The sequence below is a fragment of the Globicephala melas genome, chromosome 13, assembly GCF_963455315.2.
Source record: "Globicephala melas chromosome 13, mGloMel1.2, whole genome shotgun sequence".
NCBI lineage: Eukaryota > Metazoa > Chordata > Mammalia > Artiodactyla > Delphinidae > Globicephala > Globicephala melas.
Window position 1 is genome coordinate 72,039,248 of NC_083326.1, and position 13,690 is coordinate 72,052,937.

Genomic DNA, 13,690 nt, shown 5'->3' on the forward strand with positions numbered 1-13,690 from the left:
CCTGTCTGGTCACAAACCAGTTGTGTGACCTTGGCCAAGTCATTTTACTTCTCTGGGCTTTCCTCTTCTGTGAAGTGGAGATTTTTTTTAATACATTATACTTTATGCACATGTAACACAACTTTCTAGCAAGTCATCTTTTTAAAAAATTATTTGTTTTTATTTTTGGCCGTGTTGGGTCTTCGTTGCTGTGCGTGGGCTTTCTCTAGTTGTTGCGAGCGGGGGCTACTCTTTGTTGCAGTGCACAGGCCTCTCATTGCAGTGGTTTCTCTTGTTGTGGCGCATAGGGTCTAGGCACGCGGGCTTCAGTAGTTGTGGCACACGGGCTTAGTTGTTCCGCAGCATGTGGGATCTTCCCGGACCAGGGCTTGAACCCGTGTTCCCTGCATTGGCAGGCAGATTCTCAACCACTGCACCACCAGGGAAGCCCCTGAAGTGGAGATTTTAATAGAACCTACTTGGTGGGGTTGTTGAGAGGATGAAATAGGACAGTGCACATAGGTACTTAGCACAGGGATCTAGCCGCTAGCAAGTGTTTAGCAAGCGGTTTCAATTATTATGTTTACAGCAAGGAAAGTGTGAAACCCAGTGTATGAGTCAGGATTCTCCATATTCCTCAATTTTAATTTTTAATTGTATAAGTATAGTTAGGTATAATCCACTTAAACAAAACTCTCTATAATTTATAAGCGTATAAAGGGGTCCTGAGACCAAAAACTCTGAGAACCACTGAGCTAGAACTTTGATTTCCTTACTAAAGCAGTGGCAACTACTTGCTCTGGAGTTGGGGGAAGTGATTAAATGGGCAAATCCTCTCTGGCTCCAGTGCTGTCCAGCGCAGTAGCTGCTGGCCACTTGTGACTATAGAGTACATGAAAAACGGCTGGTTCAAATTGAGAGGTACTTAGTACAAAAGAAGAATGTAAATGATCTCATTAATAATTTTTCCATATAAATGACAATATTTTGGACACATTGGGTCAAGTAAAAGATATTGATAAAATTAATTTTATCTGTTGTTTTTCACTTTAATGTGGCTACTAGAAAATTTAAACTGTTTACTTCCATATATTTCTATTGGACACTGCTATTCTGGAGACACACAGACTTGCCTTCCAATCTTGTTTCCACCACTTACAAGCTGTGTCAAAAGACTTTTTCTCTAAATTTCTTGTATTTCCTGGGATGTAAAAACTGTGAAGACTGAACATGAATAATGCATGTGACGTACTTAGCAATGCATTTAAGTAAACAATAAGTTTGGTGGCTGTTATTATTAAAGGTCTCGGTTTCTCTATAGGTGTCGTCAGAGATGTGCCCCATGCTCATTAAAGGCCCTTCCTCTGCGATCCATTTCCACTCCGACGACAATTATAACTAAAGGTGGCCAAGTTGTGATCCCGTTTTCAGGCGGGGGTCGCCCTCTTTACACCGAAAAATAAAAATGACCCAGAGTCCCTTCTGCAAATGGGATATGTATAACTATGAACAGGGCCCGAGCAAAACTTGAAAACCAAGCGACCCCGGGCCGCACGGTCTCCCTTAGTAACCGACGAAGACGCCCGTGACTAAGGGGGAAAAGGAAAAACAAGGCGGTGGTCCGTCGACTCCAGTCCTCCGGTGAGACCCACTTCCGTTTCTTCCGGGAGCCCGTCCTTGTGTGTACCCTCCCCGGAGGAGCTGGGACTTTGGCCGCGGGTTCCGCCGTCTCGGGAGCCCCCGGAGCCCTGGGTCCGGCCGCGGAGATCGCGGCGGGGGTGGCGGCAGGCCTCCCGCGCAGCCGCGATGCTGAGCTGCCGGGCTGAGGCGGCGATGACCGCGGCCGACAGGGCCATCCAGCGCTTCCTACGGACCGGTGCGGCCGTCAGGTGAGCTTTGGGGGGCGGGACGGCCGGGGAGTCCGGGACCAGAGGGACCAGGGTACCGAGGCTGGCCTGTGGCGGCCCTTTCACGCCCTAGTAAGGGTCCCCAGGGGCCGGAGTGCGCATTCCAGAGGTTTCTGCGTCCCGAAGTGTTGGAGGCCCAGGCCTTGGGGCGGGAAGGGCGACGGGCCTCCAGGGCCTCCAGGCAACGGCGATTCTGTCGGCACTCCCCAATTGTGCTGGCGCTCCCAGTTTTATCAGTGCCGCCTCCACCCTCCCCTCCTCCGCCTGCCAGTGCCTCCTGTAATCCTGTCATTGTCCCCAGAATTTGCAGGGATCCTCAGCCTTGTCAATGGCCCCCTCGGAGCTCTCAGCGCCTCGCAGGCCTTACCGGACCCCTTCATCCTTTCAAGACACCCCCAATCCTTCTGGGCTCCCTAGTCATGTCAGTACTTGGCCTGCTAGGGTTCCCCAACCTGTCAAGCTCCCCAGTCCTGCCATGGTTCTCACAACCCTGTAAAGTGCCCCGGGCTTGCTAGCGCCCCCCACCCGCACTTTGTCAGTACCCGTCTTCCTGTCACCCCCCCCCCCACACTTTTGCCAGGGATCCCTTAGTCTGTATGGGTCCCTAATCTAATTAGTGGCTCCTTATCTTGCAAGGGCACCTAAACCAATCAGGACCCCTTAACCTGTTAAGGCTCCCAGTCCTGTTAAGATCCCACATTCCTGCTAGGACCCCCAATAGTACGGGTTCTCAACCCTGTCAGTGTCCCTATGTCCCTTCTCTTATCCACCCTCCCGCGGGCTCCAGGCTTCAGAGCTGAGCAGTGTGGCTCCGTCCCTCCCCGCAAGCCCCCTTCCTGACCCTAAATGACTGAGACCCATTGCTCAGGTCAGCTTCCTCCCTCTGGAACTGGAGCAGTCTAAAGAGCTTATCATCCCAGGGTTGGAAGTCCTCAGTGGCGATCCTGTCCAGTGCCCCCATTCTGTAGTTGGGACACGGGCCTTGCAGTGGCCATGCCTGTGGTCCTACAGCTGAGCTGACAGCAGAACTGTGGGGAGAAGCCAGATCTTTTCACTCCCAGGCTCCACTACTCTCCTCGTGTTGTGGAGTTTCCAGAGTTGGCCCTGGGTTTTTTATCCATGCCCTACTTAAGACCTAGGCAGGCCCTCTCTCCCATCCTTTTGACATTCTGTCCTTCAATTTCCCCATGAGCTTCCTGGTTTGAAGCACAGACTTGGCAGCCCAACAGACATGAGTTCAGAGCCACGTGGCCTCACGTGAATATACCTATTGTGTAAAAATCAGCACAATGTTGCATTAAGAAACTTCAAGAATAACTTTCATGAATGAAGCTGAGATTATAATACTTGATAATTGCAGCAGCTAATATTTGTTAGGCTCTTACTATGCACCCCATGCATTAGCACTTATTCCGTCTTTACAATAATTCTGTAAGGTAGGTCTCACAATTGTCCCCATTGTACAGATGAGGAAGCTGAGGCTTAGAAGGTGCAGTGGCACCATAGGGAATAGCAGAACCAGAACTGAACCAGATTATGGAATTCCACTTTCTTAACCAAGTTCTGTGCACATTCTACCGACACTGTCTTGGAAGAACAAAGATTTATTTGAAATTCAGTCATCAGTTGTGTATCACATCAGCCATGACATTGGAAAAATGTTGGTTGTTGTAGACAGAGTTACTAGTATTACCAGTGGCTCTTCCCTGAGTTAACGTTGACTGAGTTGAGGTCAAAACAATATTCACATGATCCATACATGGGGATAAGAATATTTTAAACATACACACACACATATATGTAGCTAACACATATATATAGGTATATATTGCACAGATATATGTAGGTGCATATATTGGTTGCCTTATTTAGTGGAAATACATAACTGTGTATGAAGACAGTGTTGTAAGTTACTGGTGAAATTTCTTTATTTGTAGTAAAAGAATAACTTCAGTATTCGAGTCAAGCCTCAAATGAAGAAAACTGTAATATAATAAATATTTAGAAGATCTTTTATACTATTGTATGCCTCTCCCTTCCCCGTTTAATAACCTACAAGATAAATCCATTTCTATATGTCTCCAGGTCCCAATCATTCAATAAGTATTATCAAGAACCTACTATGTGATCTAAATACTTGGAAACACTTGGGATATGTTAGTGTGTAAAACAAAGATCCCTGCCTGTGGGGACTTTGCATTTCAGTTGCGGGAGACCGAAAATAAACGTGAATAAGTGAAAGTTAGGTTGGAAGGTGGTGAGCTCTGTGGTAAAAAGAAAACGTAGAACTGGGTAAAAGGGCCACGAGTGCAGGTTCTAGTAGTTTGTTAGAAGTGAAGGGATGGGGAGGGAGTGAGCCAAGCAGTGGGACCTGGGGAAACAGCATCTGAGGCAGAGGGAGCGCAGTGCAGAGGCCCTGGGGTGGGAGCTTGGCTGTGGCCGGGGTGGCGGGGCCGATATGGCAGCAGAATGAGAGGCAGAGCAGGAGGAAAGCCCTGGCCGGTGGGGCTCTGGGGAGGTTGTGCTCTGACTTAGGTTTCAAATCCTAATGTCTAAATGTGCTGATTTTTAAGACATAATCCTATACTGTATATTACTTTAATCTGAAAGCAAGGTATTTGGCAGGCCAGTGGTTATTTTGATGAAATGTTATTTCTGTGTACCTGTACCTGTATATACACATATTGCATTTGTGATGAGGAAAGACAGTAAACTTATTTTCTTTTTTAGATATAAACTCATGAAGAACTGGGGTGTTATAGGTGGAATTGCCGCTGCACTAGCAGCAGGAATATATGTTATTTGGGGTCCCATTACAGAAAGAAAGAAGCGTAGAAAAGGTAAGAATGAAGGCTTTGGATCATGGTCTATAGACTGGACCCAAACTCTTATTGTTTAAAAACAGTACAGAAAGGGGAAGACATTTTTGGTTCTCTTGTATCTTCAATTTTGTCAGTAGTACTTTCTTTTAAACAGAAGTTAATTTTAATGACTCATTATGTTATACCCCCTAGTAAAAAGATTTATATTTCACCCGCACTAAGGTCATGAGTTTGAGACATGCTTCGTAATGAAAAATTTCAAGTGGCTTAATTGTCTAAGTGTTCTCATTGCTATGGCCATTGTGTTTTTCAGTTGTACAGTTGCCTAATTGTGTGACGCCTTTGTGCTTTCACTGAATAGCTGCTAGTCACTAGTAAATGTTTCAAGTTTGTTTCTTCACTAACACAAAAATCTATTTCCTTATTTTTAAAAATTCCCCCCTTTGTCCATGTTGCTCTACTTATATTGATTAAAATTCAGCCAAAATAAATAAATATATAAAAGGGACAGGTGTAGCAAAATGTTGATCACTGTTAATTCTGGGGATGGTTGTAACTGGGGTTCATTAGATATCTACTCTTCTTTTGTGCATGTTTGAGAACTCTCATAATAAAAAGTTGTTTTTGTTTGTTTTTGTTTTTTAATTTCAGCGGAAGAGGGAAGTGTGTCAGATTTTGTTGATCTCTTTGCAGAAGGACTGATCAGAATGGCAGTAGTGGTGTCTTTCCCACTGATTATAAGAACAAAATCATTGTCCTGGGGAACAGGAACAGAACAATTGTTTTCTTCTGTTGTGAGAAACATTGCTTTCTTAACAAAGAAGAGAGAGAGTGAGGGAGAGAAAGAGAGAGAGAGGTTACTAAGTGTCTCTGAACATTCAATGGAAGCCAGGCTGTGCCAGACACCCTGGTGCATTTCAGTAGTCACACGCGGCCCGGACTTGTCCTTCTGCGGCTTATGGTCCCCTGAAGGAGCAGTGGTAGGACTGGGCCTCGGCTAGGACAGGATGCCTGGCCCCCTGCTCTCTGTGGATGAGGACTTTCTGAGGTAGGGGTTTTCAATCCAAGGCCACGGTGCAGGAATTCCGGGTCCCAAATGGGAGAAGATAAAGGAGATGGTCCAATGCGATGCGCTGTTCTCTTGTTCCCCCCACTTTTTTAGGGCTTGTGCCTGGCCTTGTCAACCTGGGGAACACCTGCTTCATGAACTCCCTGCTGCAAGGCCTGTCTGCCTGCCCCACCTTCATCAAGTGGCTGGAAGAGTTCACCACCCAGTACACCAGGGGTCAGGAGGAGTCCCCCCAACAGCAGCGCTTGTCCTTGACACTGTTGCGTCTCTTGAAAGGTACCTACCTGGAAATGTAAAGGGCGCGCTGTGCACTTTCAAAGCAGCAGCCCAGATGGCAGGCAAACGGTTAATAGCCTTTACGTAGAAAAAGATCATACCTATCATGATAAAAGCACTAAGGGCCCAATAGGTAGAGACAGGTGTTTTTTTTTTTTAATCAAAGCTGTAATCGTTTATTTTAAAACTTGTCAGTTTAGTAACAGGTTTTTAGGGAAGGAGAAAAATCCACTTCCATTTAAGCATTTTGACTGTAAGAAGTACCCTGGTTTCACAAACATCAAAGTTTAAAAACAAAAAGTGTCTTAGCCTAGGAAATAAGGTAATTCACAAAAGAAATAATACAGATTGTATTGAGATAGATGCAGAATGCATCTAACAAACAAAATAAGCAATTTGGCCATCATCAAAGAAATATAAATAACATAATAGTGAGGTACCATTTTTTTGGCCTGTCAGCAAAGATTGGAAAATCCACAATCCTGACCAGCTAGCTGTTGGGTGACACGTTCATAAATGCTGGTGGTGGTGTAACTTGGGGCAGCCTTTCTGGAAAACAGTGGAACCACACAGTAATAGCTTGCAAAATGTTCAATACCGTTTGACCAAGTAATTGGTGGACTATGATTTACACTAGCCTGCAGTGGAGTTCTCAGGGCAAACAGGTGTGGGACTGGCCCAATACTGGCCCCGAGCTTGGAGAGTCACAGTGTACACGGTCTTGGTAAAGGTTTTAGGAAGCCACCAATCTAACTTCATTTTGAAACCACTTTTTTTGACTGTAGAGCTGGGTTTCCTCCTGTAGCATCTGGACAGCCCCACACGCAGATACCAAAATCTGCAGATGCTCAAGTCCCTTATATGAAATGGTGTAGTGTTTGTGTATAACCTATGTACATCCTCCCATAAGCTTTAAACCATCTCTATGCTACTTATAATACCCGATCCAATGTAAATGCTATGTCAATAGTTGCCGGTGCCTGGCAAATTCAAATTTTGCTTTGGGGAACTTTCTGGAATTTGTTTTCCTGAGTATTTTCTTTTTTGGGGGCTGCACTGTGCAGCGGGATCTTAGTTCCCCGACTAGGGATTGAACCTGGGCCCCTGGCAGTGGAAGCGCGGAGTCTTAACCACTGGACCGCCAGGGAATTCCCTTCCTTAGTATTTTCAATCCTTGGTTGAATCTGAGGATGCTGAACCAGTGGGTATGGATGGCCGACTATATGTGCAAAGATCTCCAACGCCTAGTGGTAATGGGGGGAAAAAGGAAAGAATATGGTTATCCAGCAGTAGAATGATTAAGCAATCAATGGAATGTTGCATAGCCATTAAGCATCATCTTTATGAAATGTTTCTGTTTTCTTTTTAATTTGGAAGAGGGCATAGGCTATCCTATTAAGTTTGAAAGAGTGGGGTACGAAATATGGTATAATTTTACTTCAGCCAAAGCAAAAATTTCCACAGATAAAGGCTGGACAGAAAAAGCCAAAATGTTAGCCATGGCTCTTTTGGCATGGTGCAGGTGACAGTTTAAAAACATGAAAAAAAAAAAACCTTTCAATAATAAGCGTGTATTACATAGTCAGAAAAAAATTGGATTTTAAAAACACTCAGCTAAATATTGCTTCACTGAGGTATGATCTCAGCTTGACACAGAAACCAGTATGAAAAGTATAAGAGGCAACTTGAAAATAATTTTTGTATAAAGGCAACTTCTGTATAAGAGGCAACTTGAAAAAAAAAAAGAGGCAACTTGAAAATAATTTTTTTTACTGCCCTGTTTAAAAAAAAACATACCATCCCAAAGACTGTTAAGAACTGACACGTCCACATAGGTGTCATAATGTAGGGTTAGGTGTTGTCCTCCCATTATATCCTTCCTTCTCTGCTTCTGCTTCTCAGTGTCTTTTATTTTGGTTTTTAGAAATAGTTTTTCATTATATAAGTAATTCATGAGTAAATTCTTCTTGTTGAAAAATTAAAGCATTACAAATAAGGCTAAAATTCTCTTTATCACTACCCGCTCCTTTCCTTCCTTCCCAAAAGTAAAAGATAAGTGTAACCTTCCAAACCACTTTCTGTGCATTTAACTATGTTTCTAAATACCCACAGAAATGATATATTGTTTTGTTTGTTTTTTCATGACCAAATAACATGATATGTATTAGAAAAATGGCCATTTCATTACTTGTAGCTCTGCCTCATTCACCATTTTTTTTTCTTTTTGTGAGTTTACTGGTCTCATGTATTTTGTCTTCTGTGAACTGCCAACTCATATCCTTTGCCCATTTTTAAAAATTGAGGCGAAGGGGCTTCCCTGGTGGCGCAATGGTTAAGAATCTGCCTGCCAATGCAGGGGACACGGGTTTGAGCCCAGGTCCGGGAAGATCCCACATGCCACAGAGCAACTAAGCCTGTGCACCACAACTACTGAAGCCTGCATGCCTAGAGCCCGTGCTCCACAACAAGAGAAGCCACTGCGATGAGAAACCCGCGCACCGCAACGAAGAGTAGCCCCCGCTCTCCACAACTAGGGAAAGCCCGTGCGCAGAAACGAAGGCCACATGCAGCCAAAGATAAAATAAATAAATAAATAAAAAATAAATAAATATTTGAGGTAAAATATTCATAATGTAAAATTTACCGGGCTTCCCTGGTGGCGCAGTGGTTGGGAGTCTGCCTGCCAATGCAGGGGACAGGGGCTCGTGCCCCAGTCCGGGAGGATCCCACATGCCGCGGAGTGGCTAGGCCCGTGAGCCATGGCCGCTGAGCCTGCGCATCCGGAGCCTGTGCTCTGCAACCGGAGAGGCCACAACAGTGAGAGGCCCGCGTACCGCAAAAAAAAAAAAAAAATTTACCACCATAACCATTTTCAAGTAAACAGTTCTGTAGTATTAAGTATATTCACATTGTTGTGCAACCATGACCACTATTCATCTCCAGAAAGTTTGCATCTTCCCATATTGCAACTCTGTATCCATTAAACAATAACTTTCCATTTTCTACTACCCCCAGACCCTGGTAACTACTATTCTATTTTCTGTCGCTATGAGTTTGACTATGTACCATATTTAAGTGGAATCATACAATATTTGTCCTTTTATGTCTGGTTTGTTTCACTTAGCATAATGTCCTTGAGGTTCATCCACATTGTAGCATGTGTCAGAATTTCACTCCTTTTTAAGGCTGGATATGAGTCATATTCCGCTGTGTGTGTATATGTATGTATATACACACTACATTTTGTTTATCCATTTATAGGTCAGTGGATGCTTGGGTTGTTTCCACCTTTTGGCCATTGTGAATAATGCTGCTGTGGAGACTGGTGTACAGATATCTGTTCAAGCCCGTGCCTTTAACTTTGGGGGGTATAGACCCAGAAGTGGAATTGCTGGATCAAATGGTAATTCTGTTTACCATTTTGAGGAATCACCATACTGCATTCCACAGCAGCCTTGGCATGTTACGTTCCCACCAGCAGTGCACAGATGTTCCAGCTCTCCACATCCTCACCAGCACTTGTTATTGTCTTTTTTTTTTTTTTTTTTTTTGCGGTACTTGGGCCTCTCACTGTTGTGGCCTCTCCCGTTGCGGAGCACAGGCTCCGGATGCGCAGGCTCAGCGGCCATGGCTCACGGGCCCAGCCGCTCCACGGCATGTGGGATCTTCCCAGACCAGGGCACGAACCCGTGTCCCCTGCATCGGCAGGCGGACTCTGAACCACTGCGCCACCAGGGAAGCCCCTTGTCTTTTTGATGAGTGTGAAAGTGATATCTCATTGTGGTCTTGATTTGCATTTCCCTAATCATAGGTTATGTTGAGCATCTTTTCATGTGTTTATTGGCCATTTCTAGGGGTTTTTGTGTTTTTTTTATGAAACGTCTATTCAGATCTTTTGTCCATTTTTTAATTTGGTTTTCTGTATTTTTGTTTTTGTTGAGTTTTAGGAGTTCCTTATATATTTTGGGACTCAAGCCCTTATCAAACATGTGATTTACAGACGTCACACACCTTTACAGCAGCATAGCATCCATAATCGCAAGATATCCCGGTTTAATTAGCCATTTGCTCCCGGTGCCTTGTCTACGTAAACAGGCTGCAGTGAGCATCCTTGTACGTGCCCATCGTGCACATAGGCACCTCTTTCCCTGAGGTAGATCCTGAGAAAGTCATATGCTGGATTGTAGGACATGAAAATTAGTAGACATTGCCACATTGCCACACAGCATTTTAGGCAAAATTGGGCTGAAGGGGACATTCAGATCTTCCTTGGGAGGGTAAAAGCTAACAGAAGGGCTGCCTCGGAATGCAGGAGGAGGAAGGAAGGAACAGGACCTCTCCTGACGGGTCTCCTTCATACTGGAGGGTAAAGGTCTGACCTCAGGGTTTATTTGCACTGATAACTGGCTACTGACTGCCAATGCTGCTGCTTCTCCACCGCAGGTCACCACCCACGGCACCAGCCATGTTCTGAGAGGGGTGGCGTTGGCAATGTTCAGACCCTCCAGAGTCAGAGTCTGAAGTATTCAGAGCTCTCTCTCAAGTTCACTGACTGCAAATCAAGGAGGAGAAACAGGCTGGCTTAGTTTATCTGGAGAATCACTGAGCTCCCAGAAACTGCATTGAGAGGGCAGGCTCCTGTATTTTTATCTCCTCTGCACTAGCAGTACTGGCCCAGTGTGATATACTGGTCCATAATAATATGCTGTGGGACGGGGGGTGGTCAAGATCAGGAATTAACAAACTATGGCCCTTGGGCCAAATTTAGCCTACCGCCTGTTTTTTTTAAATAACTTTATTTATTTATTTTTGGCTGCATTGGGTCTTTGTTGCTGCGCATGGGCTTTCTATAGTTGCGGCGAGCCGGGGCTACTCTTAGTTGCGGTGCGCGGGCTTCTCATTGCAGTGGCTTCTCTTGTTGTGGAGCGCAGGCTCTAGGTGGGCGGACTTCAGTAGTTGTGGCTCACGGGCTTAGTTGTTCCGTGGCATGTGCGATCTTCCCGGACCAGGGCTCGAACCCATGTCCCCTGCATTGGCAGGCAGATTCTTAACCACTGCACCACCAGGGAAGTCCCACCGCCTGTTTTTGTGAATAAAGTTTTATTGAAACAGCCATGGTCATTTGTTTACATATTATCTATGTAATATGTAATATTACATTTTATTTATGTAATATTACTTATCTGTCGTCTATGGCTGCTTTTTGTGCTACATGGGCAGAGATGAGTAGTTGCTACAGACACCTGCAAAGCCTAAAATGTTTACTAGCTGACCCCTTACAGGAAAAGTTTGCCAACCCCCATCTAGATGTAATTGTAATATAAATTCATAAGCCCATCAGACTTTTATTTTTGTCTGTTAGGCTTGATTCTACCTTGATTGAAAAGTAAACAACTCAGAAGACCGTTTCAGGCTGCCTCACAGAGCTTGATGCTTTGCGGTGATAATCAGAAACTCAAATGCAAACAAGTCCCAGAGAAGGCCTTATGGCCACAGGAGGGAGTCCTGTAGAGAGGGGTTAGGGCAGTGAGTGTAGGGTTGGACCAGATGGTTGTTTAAAGGCTGGTTGTTTAAAGGCCCTCCTGTCCCTCAGAGTTGTGAGTTAAAATCATTTTATTCACTACAAATCTTGCAACAGTAAATTTATATTGATGATAGTAATTCAGATATCTGAAAGTCAATTACTTCATTTAAATGGTGCAGCCTCATGAAAAATTACATTCATTCAACAAACACGAAGTGTCTACTAGTGTACTAAGCATTGGGTAAGGCTACAAGGAAGAATAATGAAAGAGATATAATTCCAAGGTGAATTTTACAGTCCTTACATTATTAATTAGCTTTGACACGTGTGCTGTGCAGCTTTTCTGGTTGGTTGTCATGCTGGTTCACTTAATAACTGTGCTCCTTTTTTGTTCCCAGCTTTATCCTGCCAAGAAGTCACTGATGAAGAGGTCTTGGATGCAAGCTGCTTGTTGGACGTCTTAAGAATGTACAGATGGCAGATCTCTTCGTTTGAAGAGCAGGTGAACACAACATTCAAAGCAGGTTTCCTTGGAGAACGTTTCCCACTAATGAGGTGGGGCCTGAGCTCCAGAAACAGCTGCATTGCTGCAGCGGGAAGAATAAACGCCAGCATTGACCTTGCAGTTGTCTGACCTGCGTGGACATTTCTGTGACATTTTAGACAGCCTTAGTGTCCCGAGACCAGATTGTGAACTTTATTCCTGCTCTCGCAATCAGGGGAGAGGGAAGGTTCACAGGATAGGGCGTGAGCACACAGCTGCCAAAGAGGGCAAATCTTTTTAGTTCCTGAGTGACTTTGCATTTCAGTGGATGGTGGGGACATCTGGGGCCTATTAGAGAGAAGCAGGTGGCTTTACCTTAGAGGCTCAGAGGTTTGGGTGAGACTCTTTTTTAGACTATACCTTCATTAAAAAAAAAATCAGTCTTCGGAGGCTGGGTTAAAGTGGCCGCAAACCTTGAGCAGCTGTCATATGCAGTCCCAGGGCCTTCCTCCAGCCACTCCCGCCCCCCTTTTCCACGACTACAGCTTCCTTGTCTTCTTTGGTACTGGCCACCCTCCTCCTCTTCCCCAGAGGACGAGGCTGAGGCTGAGAGAGTGAAGCTCTAGGGACCAAAACTTTCGCTTCTGTTTGTGTACACTTCGGCGGTCCATCCCCGCCGCCACATTTCCAGGCTGGCCCTGGCCAGCGTTGGGTTGGCTGCTTCTGCCTCCCCCAGGGAGCCCCTGGACCAGAGCCCCTGGGCTCCCAAAACTGTGGGGCTGAAGCAGGAGGCATGTAAAAACGGAGAAATGAGGCGGGAAGGCTTCCTCTCTCCCCTCTTCTTTAGAGATGATCTCTGTTTCCACTTTCATCTGAAGCCATGTATGTGTTACTTCTTAAACACGACGTTGAGAGTATCCTATACTTTCTTAACAGTGCTTCTCGATTGATCCATTATATGTTGAAATATTTTTCCATTTAGAGAATACTTTTTAAATCCTCCTCTGGTAACTGGAATTATTTAGCTACATTTTACATTTCTCTAAACTGAGACAGTGACTGAGATTTAGTCCTTAACATCAGATACCTGTCGGCTGAAAAAAAAATGCACAACCTCAAAGTTGAGAATTAGGTTTTATTTGACAGACGTCCTGAGGACTTAAGCCCGGGAGGCAGCCTCTCAGATAGCTCTGAGGGACTGCTCCCAAGAGGTAAGGGAGGAGCAGGATATATCAAGTGTTTGCAAAATCAACAAAAACAAAAACAGATAGTCAGAACATCAGAAGATTACTGTTAATTAAAGAAAAAACAGACATGTCAAGTTAATGAATTTAGCATTTTTCTGTGTAAGGGAAGATGCAAGTGTCTGAGTTCATTGAAATCATTCCTTGGAGATGCCCCTTAGCTGTCTAGGGCCGGTATCCTGCTTTTCTCCATCTTGAATCCTCTCAGAAGACACAGTAGGGGGCGGCTGCAAGAGCTGATGGCTTGGTGGCCAGCAACGTCCTTTGTTTACTGATATGACAGGTGACATTCTTTGCCCACATTCCTTTTCTAAGTCCTGCTCTTCTGTCAAGGACCCACTTAAGTCCCAGTTGCTCCTGGGGAGTATTTCCAGTGTCTGACACT

General features: G+C 44.9%; 1 protein-coding gene across 3 annotated transcripts in view; it reads left to right on the top strand.

Moving 5' to 3' along the window:
* The first annotated feature begins 1,538 nt into the window (after positions 1-1,538).
* Positions 1,539-13,690, top strand: part of USP30 (ubiquitin specific peptidase 30) — a 28,201-nt gene continuing 16,049 nt past the window's right edge. For 2 of the 3 annotated variants that reach the window (XR_009566392.2, XM_030860627.3), the window contains exons 1-4: positions 1,542-1,868; positions 4,617-4,726; positions 5,871-6,053; positions 11,976-12,079. Coding sequence is in view for 2 of the 3 variants with exons in the window: in XM_030860627.3 (XP_030716487.2) it covers positions 1,786-1,868; positions 4,617-4,726; positions 5,871-6,053; positions 11,976-12,079 (480 nt within the window). In the remaining variant the exon portion in view is untranslated. Of the gene's footprint in view, positions 1,869-4,616; positions 4,727-5,870; positions 6,054-11,975; positions 12,080-13,690 lie in introns of all 3 variants that reach the window. The other variant, XM_030860628.3, reaches the window with a different exon arrangement.